General features: G+C 31.8%; 1 protein-coding gene across 1 annotated transcript in view; it reads right to left on the bottom strand.

The window, feature by feature from the left end:
• LOC126886950 (tensin) overlaps nt 1–23,334 on the bottom strand; it is a 1,001,992-nt gene that overhangs the window by 314,244 nt on the left and 664,414 nt on the right. The window contains exon 4 of the mRNA XM_050654136.1: nt 20,366–20,410. Coding sequence (XP_050510093.1) covers nt 20,366–20,392 — 27 coding nt within the window. The 5' untranslated portion in view covers nt 20,393–20,410. The remainder of the gene's footprint in view (nt 1–20,365; nt 20,411–23,334) is intronic.

Genomic DNA, 23,334 nt, shown 5'->3' with positions numbered 1-23,334 from the left:
TCAGGTCTTATAGACTATAGACTATCTACTCTTCCTATCGCTTACAATCGACCTTTTTTTTTTCTCTTATTCTGGCCTTGGTTTAGAACTAGAACCTTTAGCCACGTAATTGTATAGCTTATCACTCACTCAGGTGTAATGTGTAGTGTGTGTGAAGTGTCTTGTTACTTTGCAAAGTCGACGTCATTGTCTTTGCAAAGAGACGCTAATTGTATCCGAACGTCTGCGGTCCCTCCGGTGAGTACCTACCGATCCCATACAATCGATCTTGCAATTGTGACATAAGGATTACTAATTCGACTCTAATTTAATATTGCATATTTAGGTCGCTAGTTAAAATTGGTTGTATTTAGTAAATTAAAAATGGTTATTCATTTTTAAAACAATTTTGTTTCGATTGAACTATAAACAAAATAATAAAAAAAATATGAAAAAGCGTTACCTTTTACAAAAAAAGTTATTCTTGTTTGATTAATGTACCTAATTCCATCGGTTCACAAGTTATTTGCTTCAAATCACTCAGTCAAATGACTCATTTAGAGAATAGAATTTTTATTGCAAAATTAAAACTCATTGGCCTTTTTTGCAGCGAATAACTCAAACCCGATGGAATTACATGAACCAAACAACAGTAACTTTTTTTTTGTAGAAGCTAACGCTTTTTCATATTTTTTTTTATTTTGCCCATAGTTTACCCAAAAAAATTTTTTTGACTTACTAAATACAAAAGTAAGTGTAACTAGCGCCATCTTTAAGCAATACTAAATTAGAGTCTAAATTAGCAATCCTCATGACAAAAAAAAAACGTAAAATTGACAATTTTTAAATAAAAATTGTGAAAATATACAAAATTAGTAAAATTTCAAATTCATATTTAAACTTTAAACACTGGGTATCTCGGAAACTAGCAATATTTGTATAAGTCTTGTTAGGCTGAACCAACATATTTTGAGGTCTAGAATTAGTCCATGTGGTGAGACCGCTCCCATCTGGAAAAATTTCTGATTCGGTTTCTTTGTGGATACCTATTCAAAAACGTCCCCTTTAAACAAATCTGAAGGGTGCCGGGCGGAATTTTTGGACAGAAATTGTTTAAACAATATTTTTAAACAAATACAAAAGATCACGTTTTTTTGCTCTGGAACATATATTTTTAGTTTTTTTTTTTGGTCATTCTAAACCAAGAAAGGTCTCTTGTAATTTTTCTTAAAAATTGATAGTTTTCGAGTTATAGGCGATTTAAAATCTGAAAAATGCGAAAATACGCATTTTCGTGGCTTAAAAACTCATATTTAAATTAGTATTTTTAAGTTTGCCAGATACTTAAATTCAAGACTAAACATTCAGCTTTAAGATTATGAAGAGTAATCGCGTCTAATCTTAATTTATACCGTTGTTTTTTCATTGTTAAATATTCGTGTTTATCCGAAATCTCCTATTTTCCTCGGAAAAATATTTTTTCTAGATTCTTTCGGATATTCTAAATAAAATAAGTTTCTTGATATTTTTCTCAAAAGTTAACAGTTTTAAAGTTATAAGCGATTTAACATCCAAAAATGCGTTTTTGGCATTTTTAGGATATTAAGTCGCTTATAACTTTAAAACTATTAACTTTTGAGAAAAATGTCAAGAAACTCATTTTATTTAGAATATCCCAAAGAATCTAGAAAAAATATTTTTCCGGAGAAAATAGGAGATTTTTGAAATAAAGCGCGCCGCACCGTCAAAAAATCGGATAAACCGCATATTTAACAATTAAAAAACAACGATATAAATTAAGGCTAGACGCGATTACTCTTCAGAATCTTGAAGCTGAATGTTTAGTCTTGAATTTAAGTATGCGGCAACTTCAAAAATACTAATTTAAATATGAGTTTTTAAGCCTCGAAAATGCGTATTTTCGCATTTTTCAGATTTTAAATCGCCTATAACTCGAAAACTATCAATTTTTAAGAAAAATTACAAGATACCTTTCTTGTTTAGAATGACCGAAAAAAACTAAAAATAGACGTTCCAGAGCAAAAAAACGTGATCTTTCGTATTTGTTTAAAAAAAATTGTTTAAACAATTTCTGCCCAAAAATTCCGCCCGGTACCCTTCAGATTTGTTTAAAGGGGACATTTTTGAATAGGAATCCACAAAGAAACCGAATCAGAAATTTTTTCATACGGAAGCGGTCTCACCATATTGACTAAATCTACAACTCACAAATTGGACATTCTTGATAAATCACCGAGGCTGGAAGGCCATTCTGGCCACCCTCTAGGACTAAGGTTTGTTTCGAACATTTTTTATACCTTCCCTCATAAAATAAAAAACAAAAATTCTTACTTGGTTGTCAATTAAATCAGAAACACATTTACGGTTGTCCCCCATTGTTTTGATTATTCTAGATTTTATATATTAGATTTAAAAATAGTTTAAAAACATATAAAGAAAAAGACGAGGAAAACGATAGGTTTAGCATTCACATTTTTGATAGAATAGACCACAATTCGCATGCCTCCATTAAAATATGTAAAAAAAATGATTTATTGTGATTTCAGAACGCCAATGTCCATCTCGATATGATATTTTAAAAAAGTGACAGATGATATTTACACTTATGTATTCCCTGATATCTATAATTATAAATTAATTATACTTCCTATATAATTTTTATTAATTTGTTAATAAACAAACTGAAACAATAGAATAATAAGTGATTGTAAATGTAATTAAATTTATTTAATAAGACTTGTTTTGTTTAGAATGTAGCAGTAAAATGTGTCTACAAAAATTGAGAATTTACACGGTTATATCATAAGATTATCATCAAGCATGAGTAAAAGAAATGACCAGAGATAAAGATCTTTGGAGACGGACAATACACGACATCATGACGACCACTACACTCCGGGGGTCAGGACTGAAGAGAGTGATTATAAGATCCACCAAAAGAAGGCAGTGTTATGGCACTTACTTAAAGAAATAAAATGAGTTTTAAAATTCAGACTTAATGTCCATTTTGCAAACAAGGAACATATTAAAGGACGTAAGAGGACGGAGAGAATATTTTATATTGGCAACAGCTCAATGCTACGTCATGTGTGACTGGATCCAGAGCTAAAACCGAACGACGATTAACATCACTCCGTCGATAGATGGCACACTGGTAATTTGATGGTACACTTGGCCCTTGCAATACAATACTTCTTCATTATCCATAATAGCCAATAACCGTTCTCTCCAATTCTTTTGGTTTTGCCAGTCCCCTTCCTGTAGATTTCTTCTTTATATCGCCTCCTCTCGGAAATATCCTGCTTCGGGGTCTGCTTCTCTTCCTTCTTTATATCGGTGTCCACTCTGTTGTTCTATTTATCCAACGTTTTTTGTCTGCTGAAGAGCAGACAAAAAACATGTCAGAAGTTACATGTCCGTGCCAGGTTAATCTCTTCCGTTCTATATATAGTCCAGGAACCGAAGCTTTTCACCTCGCAATTTTTACAGAATGGATCGATTTGCTTGAAAATTTGAGAATAAGTAGTGGCTAGTTCAAGGATCAAAATCTATATGACGCCGAAAGGCGCTTTTACCATGAGGGTGGTTGCCACCCCATCTCGGGGGTGGAAATTTTTTATTATATTTTGATCGCAAAAGTTAATAAAAACGTTAATTCTAAGCAAAAAATGTTCTATACATTTTTTTGATACAATTAATAGTTTCCGATTTATTCGCTATCAAAAGCGTTAGTTTTATATCGAAAAAATCAATGTTTTTCCATATATACTCATTTACCATTCACTCAATTTTTGCCGTAGAAAAAATTTTTCAAACCAAGTTCTTGGGAATTAAATAACCTTCAATTTCGTATTAAAACATTTTTTTTTGTATATCTGATGCTAATCTTTCTATTCTGAAGAAAATGATATTTTTTACCAAACTACAAAACGTCGTTATTCGCTTTTAACTAAAGTTTTTTTAAGAATTAATAATTTTAAGACAGTTAATAATTTCTAGAATCTATTAATAATACATAAATAAAGATGACTGAATAAGGCCAATGACTAAAAACACCGCTAACTTACATTATTGTGATTCCAATTATTGGATTTCTCCATTTTGTTTCAAAAAAGTATATTGATTTTTTAAGCGCAACTTTTTTATTTTTTATCTTAGAAAGTTAAATTAGGTTAAAAAGAATTTTGTAGATTTTTACAAGATCTATAAGGCTATTAATTGGGGTGCAGATCCCAACATTAGTTTAATGTTTTATCGATCTATGATACGACCACTTTTCGATTATAGCTGTCACTTATATGGAAACGCTTCGAAAACACACATTTAACAAAAATTGAAGTACAGAAAAATAAGTGCCTACGTCTGTGCCTTGGGTATCTTAAATCTACACCAATAAATGTAATGGAAATTGAAGCTGTTGAACCTCCATTGAATTTGCGGCGGCAGTATCTTACCGACAAATATATAGCTCGTACCATTAGCAGAGACCAAGTATTTATCAAAGATGTACATAATCTGGCTGTTTTAGATCTGACTAAAAGTTATTGGTTTAAAAAAAAATCTCCACTTGTGGCGGAAAGCTACAGAAATCTTTCTGAATTCAAAAAGGTGCTTTATAAGGGTCATATTCCACCAGTTTATACTGAAAAGCCTCAGGTATTGTTCTCAATAAAAATCAAGACAGAATTTCTTAGTGATGTCCAAGGTCCCATGTTTAAAGTAGAAATTCAGAAGAGATGGCCTAATTATTATTATTTGTTTACCGACGCGCGACGTATACCAACAGTATTCTGGAGAACAGTAAAAATATAAGATACCTGACGAAGCTACCATCTACACAGCCGAAATGCTGGCTTTAAAGTTTGCTCTTTCTCACGTTTTGACCAAGAAATTGAAGAACTGTGTAATATTTACAGACAGTAAAAGTGCAGTAGAAAGATTATGTTTAACTAATAAATCCAAGCAATTAACTCATCTTGATATAGAGATTTTAAAATTGTACTACGAGGTTTCAAAACTCGGAGGGAAGGTATTATCGCTTGGATCAAAGGCCATTCAGGGATAAAGGGAAATATAATAGCAGATGCCTTGGCAAAAGAAGCATTATCAAGTGGAGAAAACATAGACATCAACATTCTACCGGTATCAGATATAGATGTATGTAGTAAACATTGGCTCAAATTAAAATGGCAAGCCAATTATACGGAATCAGAAAGAGAGAAGAATCATCCTTTAAACATTGGCAACCCACACTTCTTCAAAAAAGGTGGTTTTCTTCAGAGCCCAACCGAAATTTTATTAAAACTATTAATATTCTACGGTCAAATCATGTTCTAACACCTGCAAGAATGCACAAAATGAATCTATCAGACACTTCAAACTGTACTTGTGGTAAATATGGAGATTTAACACATATCTTATTAGAATGTGAAAACCAACAGGGAAATATTGCATATTTTTATGAAGACTTACGAAATCTAAATGTCTGTTTCCCATTTCACTTAAATGAACTCATTTTCTCTGGAAACGTAGAAATATTTAATTGTATTTATCGGTTAATAAAAAAAATGTAAATATAAACTTTAAACAATATAATGTACTAACCATAGAATTAAGATGAAACTTGTAAGCAATCTGCAAATACACAATAATGTAATAAATCTTATAATACGAAAAAAAAAAAAGAAACAAAAAAAAGAAACAAAAAAAAGAAACAAAAAAAAGAAACAAGAAAAAGAAACAAAAGAAATAAATAAAAAAAATAACATAAAAAAGAAAAAAACAAAATAAAAATTTAAAATTTATATACACATTAAGTAGAGGTATACGATATCAAAAAAAAGTAATATAATGGATTTAAAAAAAAAATGACTAAATAAAAAAAAGACTAAAAATAAAAAATGAAAAAGAAAAAATAATTTAAAAAAAAACAGTAACAATCAAAACAAGTCAATCTTTTTAATTTACATTTACTACTAACTCGAACTCTGATTGTAGATCTGTGAATACAAATTCCAAAATAGTCTGGTCAATTGGCTATGCCAAGGCCATTAAAAAAATTAAAAAAAACGCTACTAATATTAAATTCTTTTAATCACCTCAGTCGCAAGAAGAGGTGACTTTGAAAGGGTCAGTAAAGGTGGTTTTTGCATGTTATTACAAGTTTTAATTGTCAATAGCTCACTCAATTTTTGCCGCAGAAAAGATTTTTGCAAACCAAGTTTTTGGGAACTAAATAAGCTACAATCTCATATTAAAACATGTTTTCATATCTCTGATGCTAATCTTTCTATTCTGAAGAAAATGGCATTTTTTTACCAAACTACAAAAATTCGTTATTCGCTTTTAACTCCATTTTTTTTAAACTAATCATTCTAAGCCGTTCAAGTTTCTAGAACCTATTAATAATACACAAATAAATAAAGCCAAATAAGGTCAATGACTAGTTTTAATTAGGTTGGTGATTAGGAGGTTCTATCCTATCACTTTTTCGCTGAGAAAAATAAGGACTGGCATTGTTTTCATTATAAGTCACTTAATTTTTGAGCTAGAGACTTCTTTTGTATTTCTGAAGATAGACATTTTTAAATACTTTAAATTAGATTCAACAAGTTATCCTCGAAAAATGCATAGTTTATCCGTCATTTGACTTTGAAACTACAATATTTAGCATTTGACGAAGAAGAGCTTATAATAAAGTTAACTCGATTACTATTGGTCTTAAAAAAAATTAAAAAACCGTTTCCTTTACTTTTTCAAAAGGTACATTTTTGTTAATTAAAGTTGTTTTAATAAAACGAAAACTTTTTGAGTTATTAGCAGAAAACTGATTAAAAACATTGATTTTTTCGATATAAAACTAACATTTTCGTTAGCGAAGAAATCGAAAACTATTAATTTTATCAAAAAAAGGAATAGAACATTTTTTGCTTAGAATGAATTTTTTTACCAACTTTTGCGATCAAAATATAATAAAAACTTCCACCCCCGAGATGGGGTGGCAACCACCCCCATGGTAAAACCGCCTTTCGTCATCATATAAAGTTTGATCCTTGGACTATCCACTACTTATCCTTAAATTTTCAAGCAAATCGATCCATTCTGTAAAAATTGCGAGGTTTTGTCCTATTTTAAGCTTCATTACTTGGACTAATAGTCTATTATGTCTGTGTTCACTCCCATTCTTTTCTTAAGGTCGCCTCATATTATAATGCACGTCGCGTTTTCGTCACGTAGCGTTTCGTTTGCGAAAAATATAATTTAATGGTTTTTAAATTGAACCATTCATATTGTGCGTATAAGACACGTAACGTAGCGTATAAGACACGTTACGTCTGCGTTCGGTTCATTCGAAAACAATATTTTTCGGATGTTGACAGATACGGGTCGTTTTCCCCTTGTTGTTTATGTAGGTATTTCTTTGAATTTGATACCGAGTATTTAGACCGGTCAGTATCGTCGCCCTCGCTAGCGAAATTATTCCGATTCGATTTTTTGCACAAATTTACTCAAAGAGAGGTTCTTATAACATATCCACAGGGTGCCAAGCGGTGCCGTGGTCGAAAAATTGTTTAAACAATCTTTTTTAAACAAATTCACAAAAATATTTTTTCATTCGAGCAATATTTTTTTTAGATAATTTGGGTAATTCTGAGCAAAAAAGGCTTCTTGTCATTTTTCTCTAAAATTGCGAAAAATCAAGGCTTAATAACTCGATTAAAAATTATTATTATGAATTTCAATAAGTGACCAAATCAAGTTTCAAACAACTTCTTCAAGGTCCTGAAGAGATTTTTGTCATTATTTTATTACAAAGCTGTTATTTTTAACTATTAACAATTACCGCTATAGTCCAACTGTATCGTCGCCCCCGTTAGCGAAATTAGATTTTTTTGCACAAACTTACTCAAAAAGAGGTCCTTATAACACATCAACAGGGTTCCGGGCGGTGCCGTGGTCTAAAAATTGTTTAAACAATTTTTGTTAAACAAATTCACAAAAATAATTTTTTATTAATAATTTAATTAAACCCAAATTAATAATAATTTGAGTTATTCTGGGCAAAAAAGGTCTCTTGTGATTTTTCTCTAAAATTGATTGTTGTCGAGTTATATGGCCATTTCCGCATTTTTGCAAGATATGTTTTTTGCTAAGAATAACCCAAATTATCTAAAAAAAAATCGTTCGTAATGAAAAAATTATTTTTGTGAATTTGTTTAATAAGAATTGTTAAAACAATTTTTTGACAACGGTACCGCCCGGCACCCTGTGGATGTGTTTGTTATAAGGACTCTTTTTGAGTAAGTTTGTGCAAAAACATCTAATCGAAATAGTTTCGCTAACGGGGGCGACGATACAGTTGGACTATAGCGCTAATTGTTAATAACTAAAAATAACAGCTTTGTAGTAAAATAATGACAAGAATCTCTTTGGGACCTTGAAGAAGGGGTTTGAAACTTGATTTGGTTACTTATTGAAATTCATAATAATACTTTTAATCGAGTTATTAAGCCTTGAAAATGGCCTTTTCGCATTTTTCAAATTTTTAATCGCATGTAACTCGACAACAATCAATTTTAGAGAAAAATGACAAGAGACCTTTTTTACCCAGAATGACCCAGTTTATCTAAAAAAATATTGCTCGAAATGAGAAAAATATTTTTGTGAATTTGTTTAAAAAAAATGTTTAAACAATTTTTCGACCACGGTACCGCCCGGCACCCTGTGGATATGTTATAAGGACTTCTTTTTGAGTAAGTTTGTTTAAAAATATCGAATCGGAATAATTTCGCTAGCCGGGGCGACGATACTGCCCGGTCTAATTTAAAAAGTAGTTTTCGAGGCAATTTGTCATGTAAACATGTGTTGTGACAATAAACACATCTGCACCACACCAAACTGAAACCAACGTAAACGTTCTATGTATGATAATGTGAATGGGCAGTCCGATTGACGGTCTGCAAACGCTACGTGCCGAAAACGCGACGTGCATTATAATATGACGCGACCTTTAATCTCTTTTCTACGTATTCTGTCTCTTCTTGTTATTCTGTAGTTTTTCTTTAGAAATTCCATCTCCGTTGCAATTATTTTGTTTTTGGTTTTGTTATTTATTCTCCAATTTTCACACCGATAAGTCAACCATACTTCTTGTCATGGTGTTATATCTTCTCATGTTCTTATCCAACAGTGCCCGGTTCCACTTTAATATGCAGTCTCTTGTTTGGCCTAGTCTATTTTTTATATCTTCTTCTGTTGTTCCTTTGTTTGTTCTTGTATGTCGCTTTGATTTGTTTGCCTTCGTCTATTTCCAGCTGCTTTATTACTGTATTCTTCATTGTTAGTTTTCTTTAGGTTTATTTCCACTACATATTTTGTATATTTCAATTAAAGTTTTCTCGCGCTTTATTTTCCATGGTTTCAGAGTTTTTCCAGGAATATTTTAAACAGGGTAGGGGATGTGGAGCAACCCTGTAGCAGTCTCTTTGTCATCTTAAATGGCCTGTATATTATATTGAACGTTTTGAGAAAAAAGAAGGGAAAATTATATAAAAAGTGGCAAGAAACCAGATCCGACACAGATCTTCAAAACTATATGGTGGCAAAAAAGGAAGCGAAAGTAGCAGTAGCAAAAGCCAAAGCAGAAGCGTATTCAAACCTATACGATCAACTTGATACCAGGGAAGGCGAAACGAAGATATATAAAATAGCCAAGCAGAGAGCAAAGAAAGCAAAATATTTTAATCAGATTAGATGTATCCAAGATGAAAATAATAAAATACTAGTTCACGAAAAGGATGTCAAAAAGAGATGGAGAAAATACTTTGACAACTTATTAAATGAAGAATTTGACAAACAGCCTGTAGAGTCAACGGAGACAGTAGCAGCAATGGTCACCAAAATAACAAACGAAGAAGTGGCTCAAGCGCTTCAAAAAATAAAGAAAGGAAAAGCGGTAGGATCAGATGATATTCCTGGGGAAGTATGGAGAGCAATGGGGGCACAAGGTGGCTAGCAGGTTTATTAAATAGAATTATGGAAGTTGGACAAATGCCAGGCGAATGGAGAAGCAGTATACTAGTACCTGTCTACAAAACAAGGGAGATATACAACAATGTACAAACTACAGGGCCATAAAACTGCTAGCCACACCATACAATTATGGGAAAGAGTAATTGATAGATGGTTAGGTCAAGAGACCGAAATACCCGAGAAATCAATTTGGCTTTATGCAGGGTAGATCAACAACAGATGCAATTTTCATTATAAGGCAGTTGATGGAAAAATACAGGAGTAAAGAAACAAACGCTCATATGGTATTCATTGATCTTGAGAAAGCATATGATAGAGTTCCTCGAGAGATTCTGTGGTGGGCACTCAATAAGAAAGGAGTCCCTGGTGAGTATGTAAAGACTGTGAGGGATATGTATGAGGGAGTAACAACTAGTGTTAGGACAGGTGCGGGAGAGACTGATAAATTTCATGTGAAAGTAGGATTGCACCAAGGCTCGGTGCTTAGTCCGTATTTATTCTCATTAGTTTTGGACCAGATAACAGCGAAACTACAGGGTAACATTCCATGGTGCTTAATGTATGTTGATGATGTGTTAGTAGGAAATAGTGAAAGAGACTTAGAACAAAAACTGGAACAGTGGAGACAAGCTCTGGAGGAAAAAGGTTTAAAACTTAGTAGGACAAAGACAGAGTATTTGAAATGTTCATTTGAAGATGCAGTTACTACAAATAAAATGGTATCTTTGGATGGTGAACTGATTGTAAAAAGCAATAGTTTTAAGTACCTGGGATCGGTATTACAGAGGAATGGAGAAATAGATGGAGATGCATGCAGTAGAATTAGGGCTGGATGGATGAAGTGGAAGGAAGCGAGTGGTGTGCTGTGTGACAGGAAAATTCCAATGAAGTTGAAGGGAAAATTCTATAAAACAGCCATAAGACCGGCTATGATGTACGGAACTGAATGTTGGGTAGTGAAACAGAAAGAGGAACAACGAATGCATGTGGCGGAAATGAGAATACTTAGATGGATGAGTGGAGTGACCAAAAAGGATAAAATTAAAAATGAGTATATTAGATGAAGTCTAGGTGTGGCACCAATTGATGCCAAAATGAGAGAGCATAGGTTGAGATGGTTTGGTTATGTTCAACGTCGAGACGCTAATCACCCAATACGAAGAATTGCTGAAGTGCAGATTCCTGGAAGGAGTAGGAGAGGAAGACCAAAGAAGACGTGGGGAGAGACGATTAGGCAGAACATGTTCGTAAAGGGGATTAATATTGATATGACCCAAGATAGAATTGTATGGAGAAATGCAATTAGGGAAGCCGACCCGGCATAGGGATAAGGCAAAGAGAATGATGATGATGATTATATTGAACGTTTTGATAGCTACTTTGTTATGCTTGTAGAGTGCTTTTACTGCTTTTATTAATATTAGTGGAATTTCGATATCTTCCAGACCTATTATTAACCTATTGAGTCATGTATACAAACTTTTAACGACGACATCAATAACAATTCGCCAAAAATAAAGAAGAAAGAAGAAGAATTTTAGTTGATATTATCGTAGTTGATTTTATTTTGTCCACCCTTATCTGCTTTTGATATATGTTGCACCATAATGACGTCTGTGTGATGCCAATTGCAAATAAATTTTTAATTGTAATGTTGTAGCATACTTAAAATTCTGCAGAGAAATGCTTAAAAGAATAGCGTAAATCAGTTAGTTTACAGAACAAATGACGATAAATTTCTTTAGAAAAGCACAATGCCGCTTATATGGAATAGTTTGTAAACGTGTTACCGTTATTAGGTAACGTACGACATACCAAGCACAATACTGATCTCTCTAGTAAATCAAATTCCAGGTAAAGGTGTAGATAGTCATTAGGATTTAACACATTTATTTTGATATTTATGTTTGTGGACGGGTCCGCTTGAATACTCTTACGAGTACTAGGCCAGTAAATGACGTTTTGAAGTACAATATTCCTCGTCACGATGGATTTGCTTGATTATTTCATTCATAGGAGATTCTGACCAATAGAAAGCTACAGAAATAAAAATAAAAGTGATAATTTTTGATAATATCCCGTCGTCAAGTATATTACGTCAGATGCCCTTCGTTGCTACGAAAAAATACATTCAGTGACATTAATGACAATTAATGTTTTAAAAATTATAAAAGTGATGACTTTCAACCGTCAAATATTTATAACAACTGTGTATTTAATTGTACTAATTTGTACTTACATAAATAAATTACAATAAAATTTTGGTTTTGAACAGTTTTATTCATGAAATAATCGCAGCAAATTGCACTCGATCTCTAAAATTATTATCGAATTTTTGCCCTCGTGACACTGACATAATTTCACTCCCCTTCAGGTCGTGAAATTAAAACTCAAAGTGTCACTCGGGAAAACTTCGATAATTTTAGAGCTCTTGTGCAATTACTACTGATTATTTCATTCATAGGAGATTCTGACCAATAGAAAGCTACAGAAATCTAAATTAAATCGATAATTTTTGATAATTTCCCGTCGTCAAGTATATTACGTCAGATGCCCTTCGTTGCTACGAAAATATACATTAAGTGACATTAATGGCAATTAATGTTTTAAAAATTATAAAAGTGATGACTTTCAACCGTCAAATTAATATTTATAACAACTGTTTATTTAATTGTACTAGTTTGTACTTACATATATAAATTACAATAAAATTTTGGTTTTGAACAGTTTTATTCATGAAATAATCGCAACAAATTGCACTCGATCTCTAAAATTAATATAGAATTTTTGCCCTCGTGACACTTTGACATAATTTGACTCGCCTTCGCTCGTGAAATTAAAACTGTCAAAGTGTCACTCGGGAAAAATTCGATAATTTTAGAGCTCTTGTGCAATTACTACTGAAAATTTGGATTTAGGTTCCACCTACGCTCCACTTTTGGACTTGAGCATAGAGTTGATTTAACTTGGGATTGAAAGACTCCCTTTCTCGGTGGTGAAAAAACATACGTTCAAAATAAGTCCCAAAATGAATAAAAACTGAAAAATTCTAAGCAACTTTTGTTCTACAGAGTTTTTAACATAGTACAGAGTACAGAGTAAGTTATTTGCGAGTGAAAATGTTCATTTTTCAACAAACGAAAAACCTTTTTTTAAACGGTTTTTCGCAAAGAACTCAAAAAGTAGGTACGTAATTTATGGAAAAAATTTTGTCAGCAAAAATGTAGCTTATAAAAAATGGTACGATGTCTGTAGATCCAAAGAAGCAGAGTTGTAGCTCATGAAAAGCAGGTTTTATTCTTCAAATTACAAATGGAATATTTTAACGTGAAATAACCAAAAAAAAATAAACAATTTTCGGAGAAAACTCATTAAATTTTTTTTAAAGTGTTTATTTTTTTTTTCTTTTTATAAAAGTTGCTAAATAGCATCACAAATAAGCAAGTTACGCTCAAAATAGAGTTGGTTCCTTATTTTGGTAAAAAAAATCGTGAAAATCAGCCCATAATTAATTAACATCCCAAATAAAATTAATCGTTTCCGCTTAACAATTTACTTATGTATTTTTAATGTTGTTCTGAAGCTATTTCCTTGTGGCATTTTTATAATTACGTATTTTTTATGGGAAATAAGCCACAATTTTACTAAAAAATGAATTTATTAACGTTTCGAAGCCCAAATCGGGTTTCGTTGTCAAAATACAAAATACTATTAAAATAAAATAAACATGTTGTTGCTAAGTAAAAAAAAATTCTTCTAATAATTTATTTAATCTGACTCATTTATATTGGCAATTCAGACGTATATTATACATTTTAAAGTAGAAGACTTTAAAATGATATCGCCAATATTTATGAGTTGCGTTCCTGGGACGACTTTACTAAAAGATAGTTCATTCGATTACATGAAATCAATCCCAACTCAAGAATATCCGTCGCAAAAAAATCATAGCATGTGATCTGTCTTTAAAAAGACAACCAAATGCAACGATGACAGTAAAATTCTCGCGTTAGAGATTCCATAGTAAATCACGAGGGAAAACCAGGAAAAAACCTCGTGATACTATCCCGACATCGTAAGTATTTGGTCTTACATTTAATCTACCTTCAAAAAACTAATACCAAATTCTGACTTTAATATGTTTAAATTATTAATAATATTAATATTACATAGATATACAATAAGTAATACTAAAATATAAAATTTGTACTAACTCGATAATAACTAAGTCAATAACATATCGAGTTAGTACAAATTTTATATTTTAGTATTACTTATTGTATATCTATGTAATATTAATATTATTAATAATTTAAACATATTAAAGTCAGAATTTGGTATTAGTTTTTTGAAGGTAGATTAAATGTAAGACCAAATACTTACGATGTCGGGATAGTATCACGAGGTTTTTTCCTGGTTTTCCCTCGTAATTTACTATGGAATCTCTAACGCGAGAATTTTACTGTCATCGTTGCATTTGGTTGTCTTTTTAAAGACAGATCACATGCTATGATTTTTTTGCGACGGATATTCTTGAGTTGGGATTGATTTCATGTAATCAAATGAACTATCTTTTAGTAAAGTCGTCCCAGGAACGCAACTCATAAATATTGGCGATATCATTTTAAAGTCTTCTACTTTAAAATGTATAATATACGTCTGAATTGCCAATATAAATGAGTCAGATTAAATAAATTATTAGAAGAATTTTTTTTACTTAGCAACAACATGTTTATTTTATTTTAATAGTATTTTGTATTTTGACAACGAAACCCGATTTGGGCTTCGAAACGTTAATAAATTCATTTTTTAGTAAAATTGTGGCTTATTTCCCATAAAAAATACGTAATTACTTATGTATTGTTTATACAGTGCTAGTCAAAAGTCTGTACCTCCTCCCCTCGTATCTTTTGAACGGTTATACCTATATTAGTGAAATTTGGAGAGAGGAAATAAACGGACGTAAGCTTCTTAACAAGTCATGACAGGTGACGTAATTATGACAGATGACTTTACAGCGCCACTGTGATAGATAATTTTAAATGGGACCTTATGGCAAGAAGTGATACATCGTTTGAAAGGTATTGAAAATACCTATTCAGTTATACTAATTTTGTTTGAGTTTAAGCTAAGTTTCATGAATAAATGAAATAAATATAAAATTGTAGTTTCGCATTTAATTAATAAAAATCCAAAATTCCGTATATGATTACATGTCAAAAAGGTTGACGTTGACGTAAAAATTATTAAAGAATTGAAAAACGTCAACTTTTTGACGAAAAAACTATAGGCGGACATTTGAATTTTTATTAATTAAATGCGAAACTACAATATTATATTTATTTAATTTATTCACCAAAATCAAAATCAACTAAAACTCAAAAAAATTAGTATGACTGAATAGGTATTTTGAATACCTTTCAAACGAGGTATCACTTGCCATAAGGTCCTATTTAAAATTATCAGTCACAGTGGCTCTGTAACGTCAACTGTCACTATTACGTCACCTGTCATGACTAGTTAAGAAGCTTACATCCGCTTATTTTCTCCCTCCAAATTTCACTATTATAGGTATAACCGTTCAAAAGATACGAGGGGGGTACGGACTTTTGACTAGCAATGTATAATCTATGAGTTTCACCGGTTCAAAACGTTTATTTTTGAAAAAAACAATGGTTTTAAATATTTTTTTATTTTGAAAAAATGTTTTTTTTCCAAAATGACTTAAAAATATTAGTGACATGAAAAATCTCGAACAGTAAAAAAGTGTAGGTCTTGCTTTTCTGGATATTTTAGTTTATATGATTTGTTTTTCTGTAAGGTAAAAATTGGCAGACAGATATAGTTCTTCAAAGTTTGCATACACTCATGATTAATAACTCTTTCAAGCTCTTGCAACTATGACCCTTTCAAAAAATATAAACAATACAGAAGTAAAATAAATTGTAAAGAGGTAACAATTAATTTCATTTGGGATACTACTGATGAAGGGGTGATTTTCACGATTGTTTTTACAAAAAATGACAAATTTTATTTTGAGCGTAATTTGCTTAGTTGTCATGCTCAAAAATTTTATTAAAAATCAAAAATAAAGATTTTTTAACACTTTAAAAGTTTTAACGATTTTCCCCGAAATTTTCTTCATTCTTTGATTATTTCTCGTTGACATATTCGACTTGTAATTTGACGAATAAGAAGCTTTTCATGAGCTACAACTCTGCTTCTACTGAGTCCACATACTTCAGCATACGAGACTTCATACATACACAGCTTTTTTTCGTTTTTTTAGAAGCTACAATTTTGTTAAGAATATATTTTCCCATAAAATACCTACTTTTTAAGTTATTTGAGAAAAACCGTTTAAAAAAATTCGAACAATGACTTACGCACTTGTTAATGAGGTAACTATTCTTAATAGTTTACGACTCAAAATAGTCCCAAAAGCTTATTTATAATCTCACCAAAATGCTACGATTCATCAATAAGTTTATTGATTTTTTTGCAAAATAACAAAAGTTTGAACTTTGAATACTTTGAAAGCTTAGAACTACAATTTAATTGAGGACGCAATTTCAACACTTGGAAGTAAAATTAGAATAACAACTATTTGCAATTTATTTAGTTTACAGGAATGGAGTAATAATTAAGCCATTAATCAATAATATGTTTCACAATAATTATACACAGTGAGACTATAACAATTAAGGAAGTTAAGATTAATGTGAGATTATAAATTAAGGGATTAATTTGTGATTGAACAAGTTGGTTAAAATATAAACTGTCCTATAAAACTGTCTACACACTAAATTCTGTTACTTTAGTTTCTCTATTTGATTTTGATTCAAATTGTTAAATATATTATTTTTAATTGTATTAAAGCAATAATATATACAGTCAGAAAAATGAAAGAATACCCATGAACGATCACATCAATCACATATTATTCAGATTATTAATAATCTATCTCTCTCGTTTGCTATTTATAAAAAAAAACAGCAAATACAAAATATGTGATTGATGTGATCGTTTATGGGTATTCTTTTATTTTTCCGACTGTATGTGTTTCGATTCACCGATTAGAATTTGAAAACAATATTTTGACATATTTAACCTCCAATATTATGACAGTCGTAAGTTACCATTTCCAATCATAGAGTTAAATATTAGCATAGAGAGAGTGTCATTCAGAGCGAAGTGACGACACCATCTTTTTTATTTGGATTAGTGCTGTTTCACTCTTACGCATAGTAAAGCTGCTACAGTTGTCCTCCTCTTCCGTGCCTATGTTCACACTGAATGTCATTATAGATTCTCGATACAATGTGTTAGAAGGAGATGCAGCAAACCAGTCCCCTGAGATCTTGTCGTCAGGAAGCGCGGAAGGTAGGCTCCCTCTATGTTAATATATACCTCTATGTTTCCAATCTCACCAAATGTAATAATGACGTCATATAAACTCGTCACTAACTCTAGCCCCCGAAATGCTCGCTGTAATAGACATGGCATGTCAAAAAAGTCTGATTATTGCCTACATATTTTTACAAATTTAGAATATATCAACAAGGGGAAAATTAGGTGCAACCCTTATTGTTTGACTTTTCCTATATAACAAAAGTTGCTTAGAATTATATAGTCAGTTTATATAGTCAGTTTATAGTCAGTTTATCTATTTCCGGACTAATACCGTATTTAACGCTCATTTACTGACCTATTACTCCAACAATAATAAATTGCACTTGATTGAACGTGATACTAAATAGTTCCGCTTCACTACCTTGCACATTGTTAATAATAATGTTTGTTAGAGTAGGATATTTACTGCCACAGTAAATTAATTCTCTATCGATCCTAGCCTCCATCATATTGGGTTCCAGGGTATCAGGTTTTCTGCATAATTAATTAAAAACACAGATCTAATTTCGTTTAATTCTTAGATACAGAGTGGTCCACTATGCGGAGACAGGCTGACCACCCACTCCTTTCATAAAAGTATTATCTTCATGCAGTTTGTTATTAATTTACACTCAGGTATGTAAAACGATGACTGCTTTAAAATATTAATACATGAAGGAACAGAAATTAAGAAAACGCCAAAAGAATTACAGCAAAAAGTAGAGTAAGTGGGATTAGAATATTAGAAAGACAAAGTATATGATATATGACCAACCAACAAAACGAATAGTTAACAATAAACATCACAAAGTAAGTATCCTTCTCCTTCTTTACGTGCCAGCTCCGCGACTGAGGTTGGCAATCATCATGGCTATTCTGGTCTTGATGCTGTTGCTCTGAATAGTTCGATTGATGTGCATCCATACCATTTCCTCAAGTTACGCAACCATGAGATTCTTCTGCTTCCTACACTTCTCTTGCCCTGGATTTTCCCTTGTATAATTAATTGAAGTATGTTGTATCTCTCATTACGCATAACATACTCCAGGTATTGCAGCTTTCGTGTCCTGATGGTTTCCAATATTTCCATCATTTTGTTGACTCTTCTCATGACTTCGTTGTTTGTTACATGCTCGGTCCATGATATCGTCAGGATTCTTTATACATCCACAGCTCAAATACTTCCAACTATTTAGGAATCGACGCGTTAAGTGTCCATGCTTCTACCACGTAAAGCAGAGTCGAGAAAATATAACACTTTGCCATTCGAAATTTTGATTCTTTTGAATTCAGCAAGCCCAAAGTGAAAGTATTTCTTTGTATCCGTTTGGATACAGGTGGCCTAAATGATCAAAGTTATTTGTATCTGTATGTGTAAATTATACAACTGGCGTTTAACGTGTTAAAAAATCATGACAGCGTCCGCACGTTCCCATAACGCACCTTTGATCTTTACCGACTTTCGACGGATCACCACAGACGTGTGTGTGCCACCACAGACGTGTCTGTGCTACCACGGACGAGCACTTCCCACGGTGCGTGGTGCGAGCTGGTCTGTGTCCGTCCGCGAAATTGCCGATCCTGGGAAGCCGTTGTTACTACGGACCAGCACAGACGCGTCTGTCTGTGCTACCACGGACGATACACTTCCCACGGTGCGTGGTGCGAGCTGGTCCGTGTCCGTCCGCGATATTGTCGATGGTGGGAAGCCGTTGTCTCAGACTGAACTATCATTGCTAGTTGTTCCACACAAACTCTCAATATAGAATTCATCAAGTATTTTGTATCTTTTAAATAAATCTATTAAGTATATTCAAATGGGAAATAAGCCACAATGTTACCTAAAAATGATTTTATTAACGTTTCGACGCCCAAGTCGGGTGTCGTTGTCAAAATACAAAATAATACTAAATAAACGAAAATGTTGCTTAGTAAAAAATTCTTCTAATAATTTATTTAATCTGACTCATTTATATCGGCAATTCAGACACGTATTATACATTTTAAAGTAGACGACTTTAAAATGATATTGCCAATATTGATGAGTTGCGTTCCTGGGACGACTTTACTAAAAGATAGTTCATTCGATTACATGAAATCAATCCCAACTCAAGAATATCCGCCACAAAAAATCATAGCATGTGCTCTGTCTTTAAAAAGACAACCAAATGCAACGGTGGCACTGAAATTCTCGCGTTAGAGATTCCATAGTAAATCACGAGGGAAAACCAGGAAAAAACCTCGTGATACTATCCCGACATCGTAAGTATTTGGGTTTACATTTAGTTTACTCTCAAAACTAATACCAAATTCTAAATTGATATTTTAAATTTTAAATAATACTAAAATTTAAAATATCAAGTCAGAATTTGGTATTAGTTTTGAGAGTAAACTAAATGTAAACCCAAATACTTACGATGTCGGGATAGTATCACGAGGTTTTTTCCTGGTTTTCCCTCGTGATTTACTATGGAATCTCTAACGCGAGAATTTCAGTGCCACCGTTGCATTTGGTTGTCTTTTTAAAGACAGAGCACATGCTATGATTTTTTGTGGCGGATATTCTTGAGTTGGGATTGATTTCATGTAATCGAATGAACTCTTTTAGTAAAGTCGTCCCAGGAACGCAACTCATCAATATTGGCAATATCATTTTAAAGTCGTCTACTTTAAAATGTATAATACGCGTCTGAATTGCCGATATAAATGAGTCAGATTAAATAAATTATTAGAAGAATTTTTTACTAAGCAACAACATTTTCGATTATTTAGTATTATTTTGTATTTTGACAACGACACCCGACTTGGGCGTCGAAACGTTAATAAAATCATTTTTAGGTAAAATTGTGGCTTATTTCCCATTTGAATATACTTAACATTAAATAAATCTATTATCTTATAACTGTTGGTCGCTATAAAATGAAAGAGGTAAAAAACTCACCTTATTCACCTCATGGCCATTTTTCATCGATTCGTCGTGCGCATGCTAAAACAAAAGAAAAATAATTAATCTTTTGCAAAAAAGAAGCATTAAAGTATTGGCCAAACCCATTAAACGTATAGAGACATACATTAGCAAACCAATATTTAATGTTTACATAGACTATCAAAATAAATCATTAAACATAAAAATGCGGTATAGACACTGGCGCCGATCTTATTTGCTGTGGGTGTGTATAACATAGACGTATAGTTCAAAACCATGTTACTAGGTGCATTTTTAAACAAATAATAGTGAATATAATTTAGCACCAACGAATATATTCGTTCCTAGCAGATACTATCTATAAGAAACTATCAAAAATGTGTGTTATTAATAAATAGTTTACGGAAGTTTCAAAAGACAGTGTGATTGTAATGCCAAGCTGTCGAAGAAAAACTACACAAGCTTTAGTGAAATTGAAAAAGTCATAGTAGACCAGTAGTGGGAGCACGCAAAATAGAATTCTATTTTTGTGACGTCATAAAACGAATTTCATAATGGGAGAATCGACGGTTGCTAGGCAACGTGACGTCACTCAAATAGAATTCTATTTTGCGTGCTCCCACAGCTGGGCGGTTCTGTTTTGAGATGGATGTGAGAGGTGGCATTCGGATTTTTGCAGATGAAGTTAGGTGACACTTTCAGTAATATTATTTGACTTATGCCCCTTCTCAAATATGCCCGGAACATTAATAAAAAAATAAAAATAATTAAAAATTTCGAAAAACATCGATTTTTTCTACTTTCTTTGCTTATAACTTTAAAACAATAAAAGATAATTTAATTTTGTATGATACACGACTGGTTAAAAATGTCTTAAAGTATTACCCTTTCTGCAATATAGCAATAAATACAAAATAAGGGGGCAAAATAAGCCTGTATTGTTTTGTTATTCAATGTTTTTAACCACTTTGGTGACACTTAGAACCTTAGTAATTCGCTTAGAATATTCTTATAACATACTTAAACCGTCTACCAAATTTCATTAAAATCGACCTAATAGATTTTGCATAATAATTTTTCAATCTAATTTTTTTTTAAAAGTTCAAATTTTTTAAAAACTCTCTGAACAAAAAGTAGACTATTTAAACTATTTTTTTTACATATAAACAGGCGCTCTACCTATCTAATACACCTTACAGAATTAAAATCGGATTATTTAAGCAGCCTCAGCAATGTTTTAAAGTTATAAACAATTTTTTGGCTTATAAACAAATTAGTGCTGTCGCCAGGAGGGGTTGCAACGGCCTTCTTTATTTAGATGGACTTATTTAAGTTTTTTTTATGTATTTTGACCCGTAGAAAACGAATTTTTTGGGTAACAGTTGATCGGGATGTCGATAAGATTGTTATAAACAAAGAACTTGGGGAATGGGGAACTTGCACATTTTTTTTTATTACATAATAATGTTCAGTTTTGTATAAAAATGAGATTTCCAAAATTTCCCGCTTCAAAAACTCATAATAACTTAGAAATACAAATTTAAAGTCTTCTTTATTTTAAAGTAGTTCAGACGGCCCGTGACGTCACATAGTTTTACATTAGTTTTTTATATGGTTATATCAGTGATGTGGGAGGGTTATATGTAAGTATATTCTTCTTCTTCTTCTTTAGTTTATTGGCCTTCACCTACTTGGGTATTTGGCCACATCATCGTCGCGAAATATGGGAAAATATTTATATTGTAATGACATTTTTTGATCACTATACTTAATAGGAAGTGTGTACCTACTAAGTTTTATCGTTAAATACTTATGAGAATAATAATCAGAATAAAATCACAGTATAAAATTAGTAGGTATAATGGGAGTATAATATACATAATATATGTACTTAGTTATCTGCTTTAACTCCCCGAACGTCTCCGACGGAAAAATTTTCACTCCTTTGAAAATATGTAGCCACCATACACATATCAACTATAGGTAAGTTATCAGACTGCCCTTTACAAAAACCCTCTTCGGTCATTTTAAAAAATATATCTTAAAAACACTCAAATATATCAGAAATAGAAATTATCAAATATATTTATAAAACTTAGTGTCAGTGTCAAAACGAATGCCAAACCTATAAGGGAACTTACACATTTTTTTATTACGTAATATTATTCAGTTTCCTTTAAAAATAATATTTCCAAACTTTCACGCGGTAAAACCTCATAATAACGAAGATAATTTAAAATCTATATATTTTTTTCTGTTTTCTGGCCTTGGTTTAGAAGAACCCTTAGCCAATGTAAAATAGTTCAAACGATCAAAAACGCTTGTGACGTTACATAACTGTATTTTCTACTGACGTTTATAGTGTCTAATTTAAAATTATATACAATTTTGTTTACTTTGTTGGTGCAGAATGTACATGCACAACTATATGACGTCACTATGCGTTTTGGACCACCTGTTTTAATTTGAATTTTTAATCGTCTTTAGGGGCCAAACGAAAGACAAACAAAACTTTTTTTTATCTTTGATACATGTTTTAAATTATGTTCTGTTGTGATTTATAACATTTTTTTCGAATTTAAAAATTTATGCAAGTTCCCTATTATATAGCATCGATTTTTCGCAAAATAAAACATTGTTGTGTATTTATTGGGTGATTCTAAGCAAACAATTTTCTTACAAGTTTTTTGGTAGGATGCACAGTTTTCGAGATAAACGCGGTTGAACTTTCAAAAAATCGAAAAATTGCAATTTTTGAACCCGAATAACTTTTGAACAAAAAATAAAATAGCAATTCTGCTAACAGCATTTGAAAGTTTAAGTCAAATTATACCGGTTTTGATTATTGGCATTACTAAAAAGTAATTTTTTATTTTTAAACAAAGCTATTTGTTTATAAGCCAAATAATTGTTTATAATTTTAAAACATTGCTGAGGCCCCTTAAATAATCCGATTTTAATTATGTAAAGTGTATTAGATAGGT

The sequence above is a fragment of the Diabrotica virgifera genome, chromosome 6 (assembly GCF_917563875.1).
Source record: "Diabrotica virgifera virgifera chromosome 6, PGI_DIABVI_V3a".
Lineage (NCBI taxonomy): Eukaryota > Metazoa > Arthropoda > Insecta > Coleoptera > Chrysomelidae > Diabrotica > Diabrotica virgifera.
This window is presented reverse-complemented; position numbering and strand designations above follow the sequence as displayed.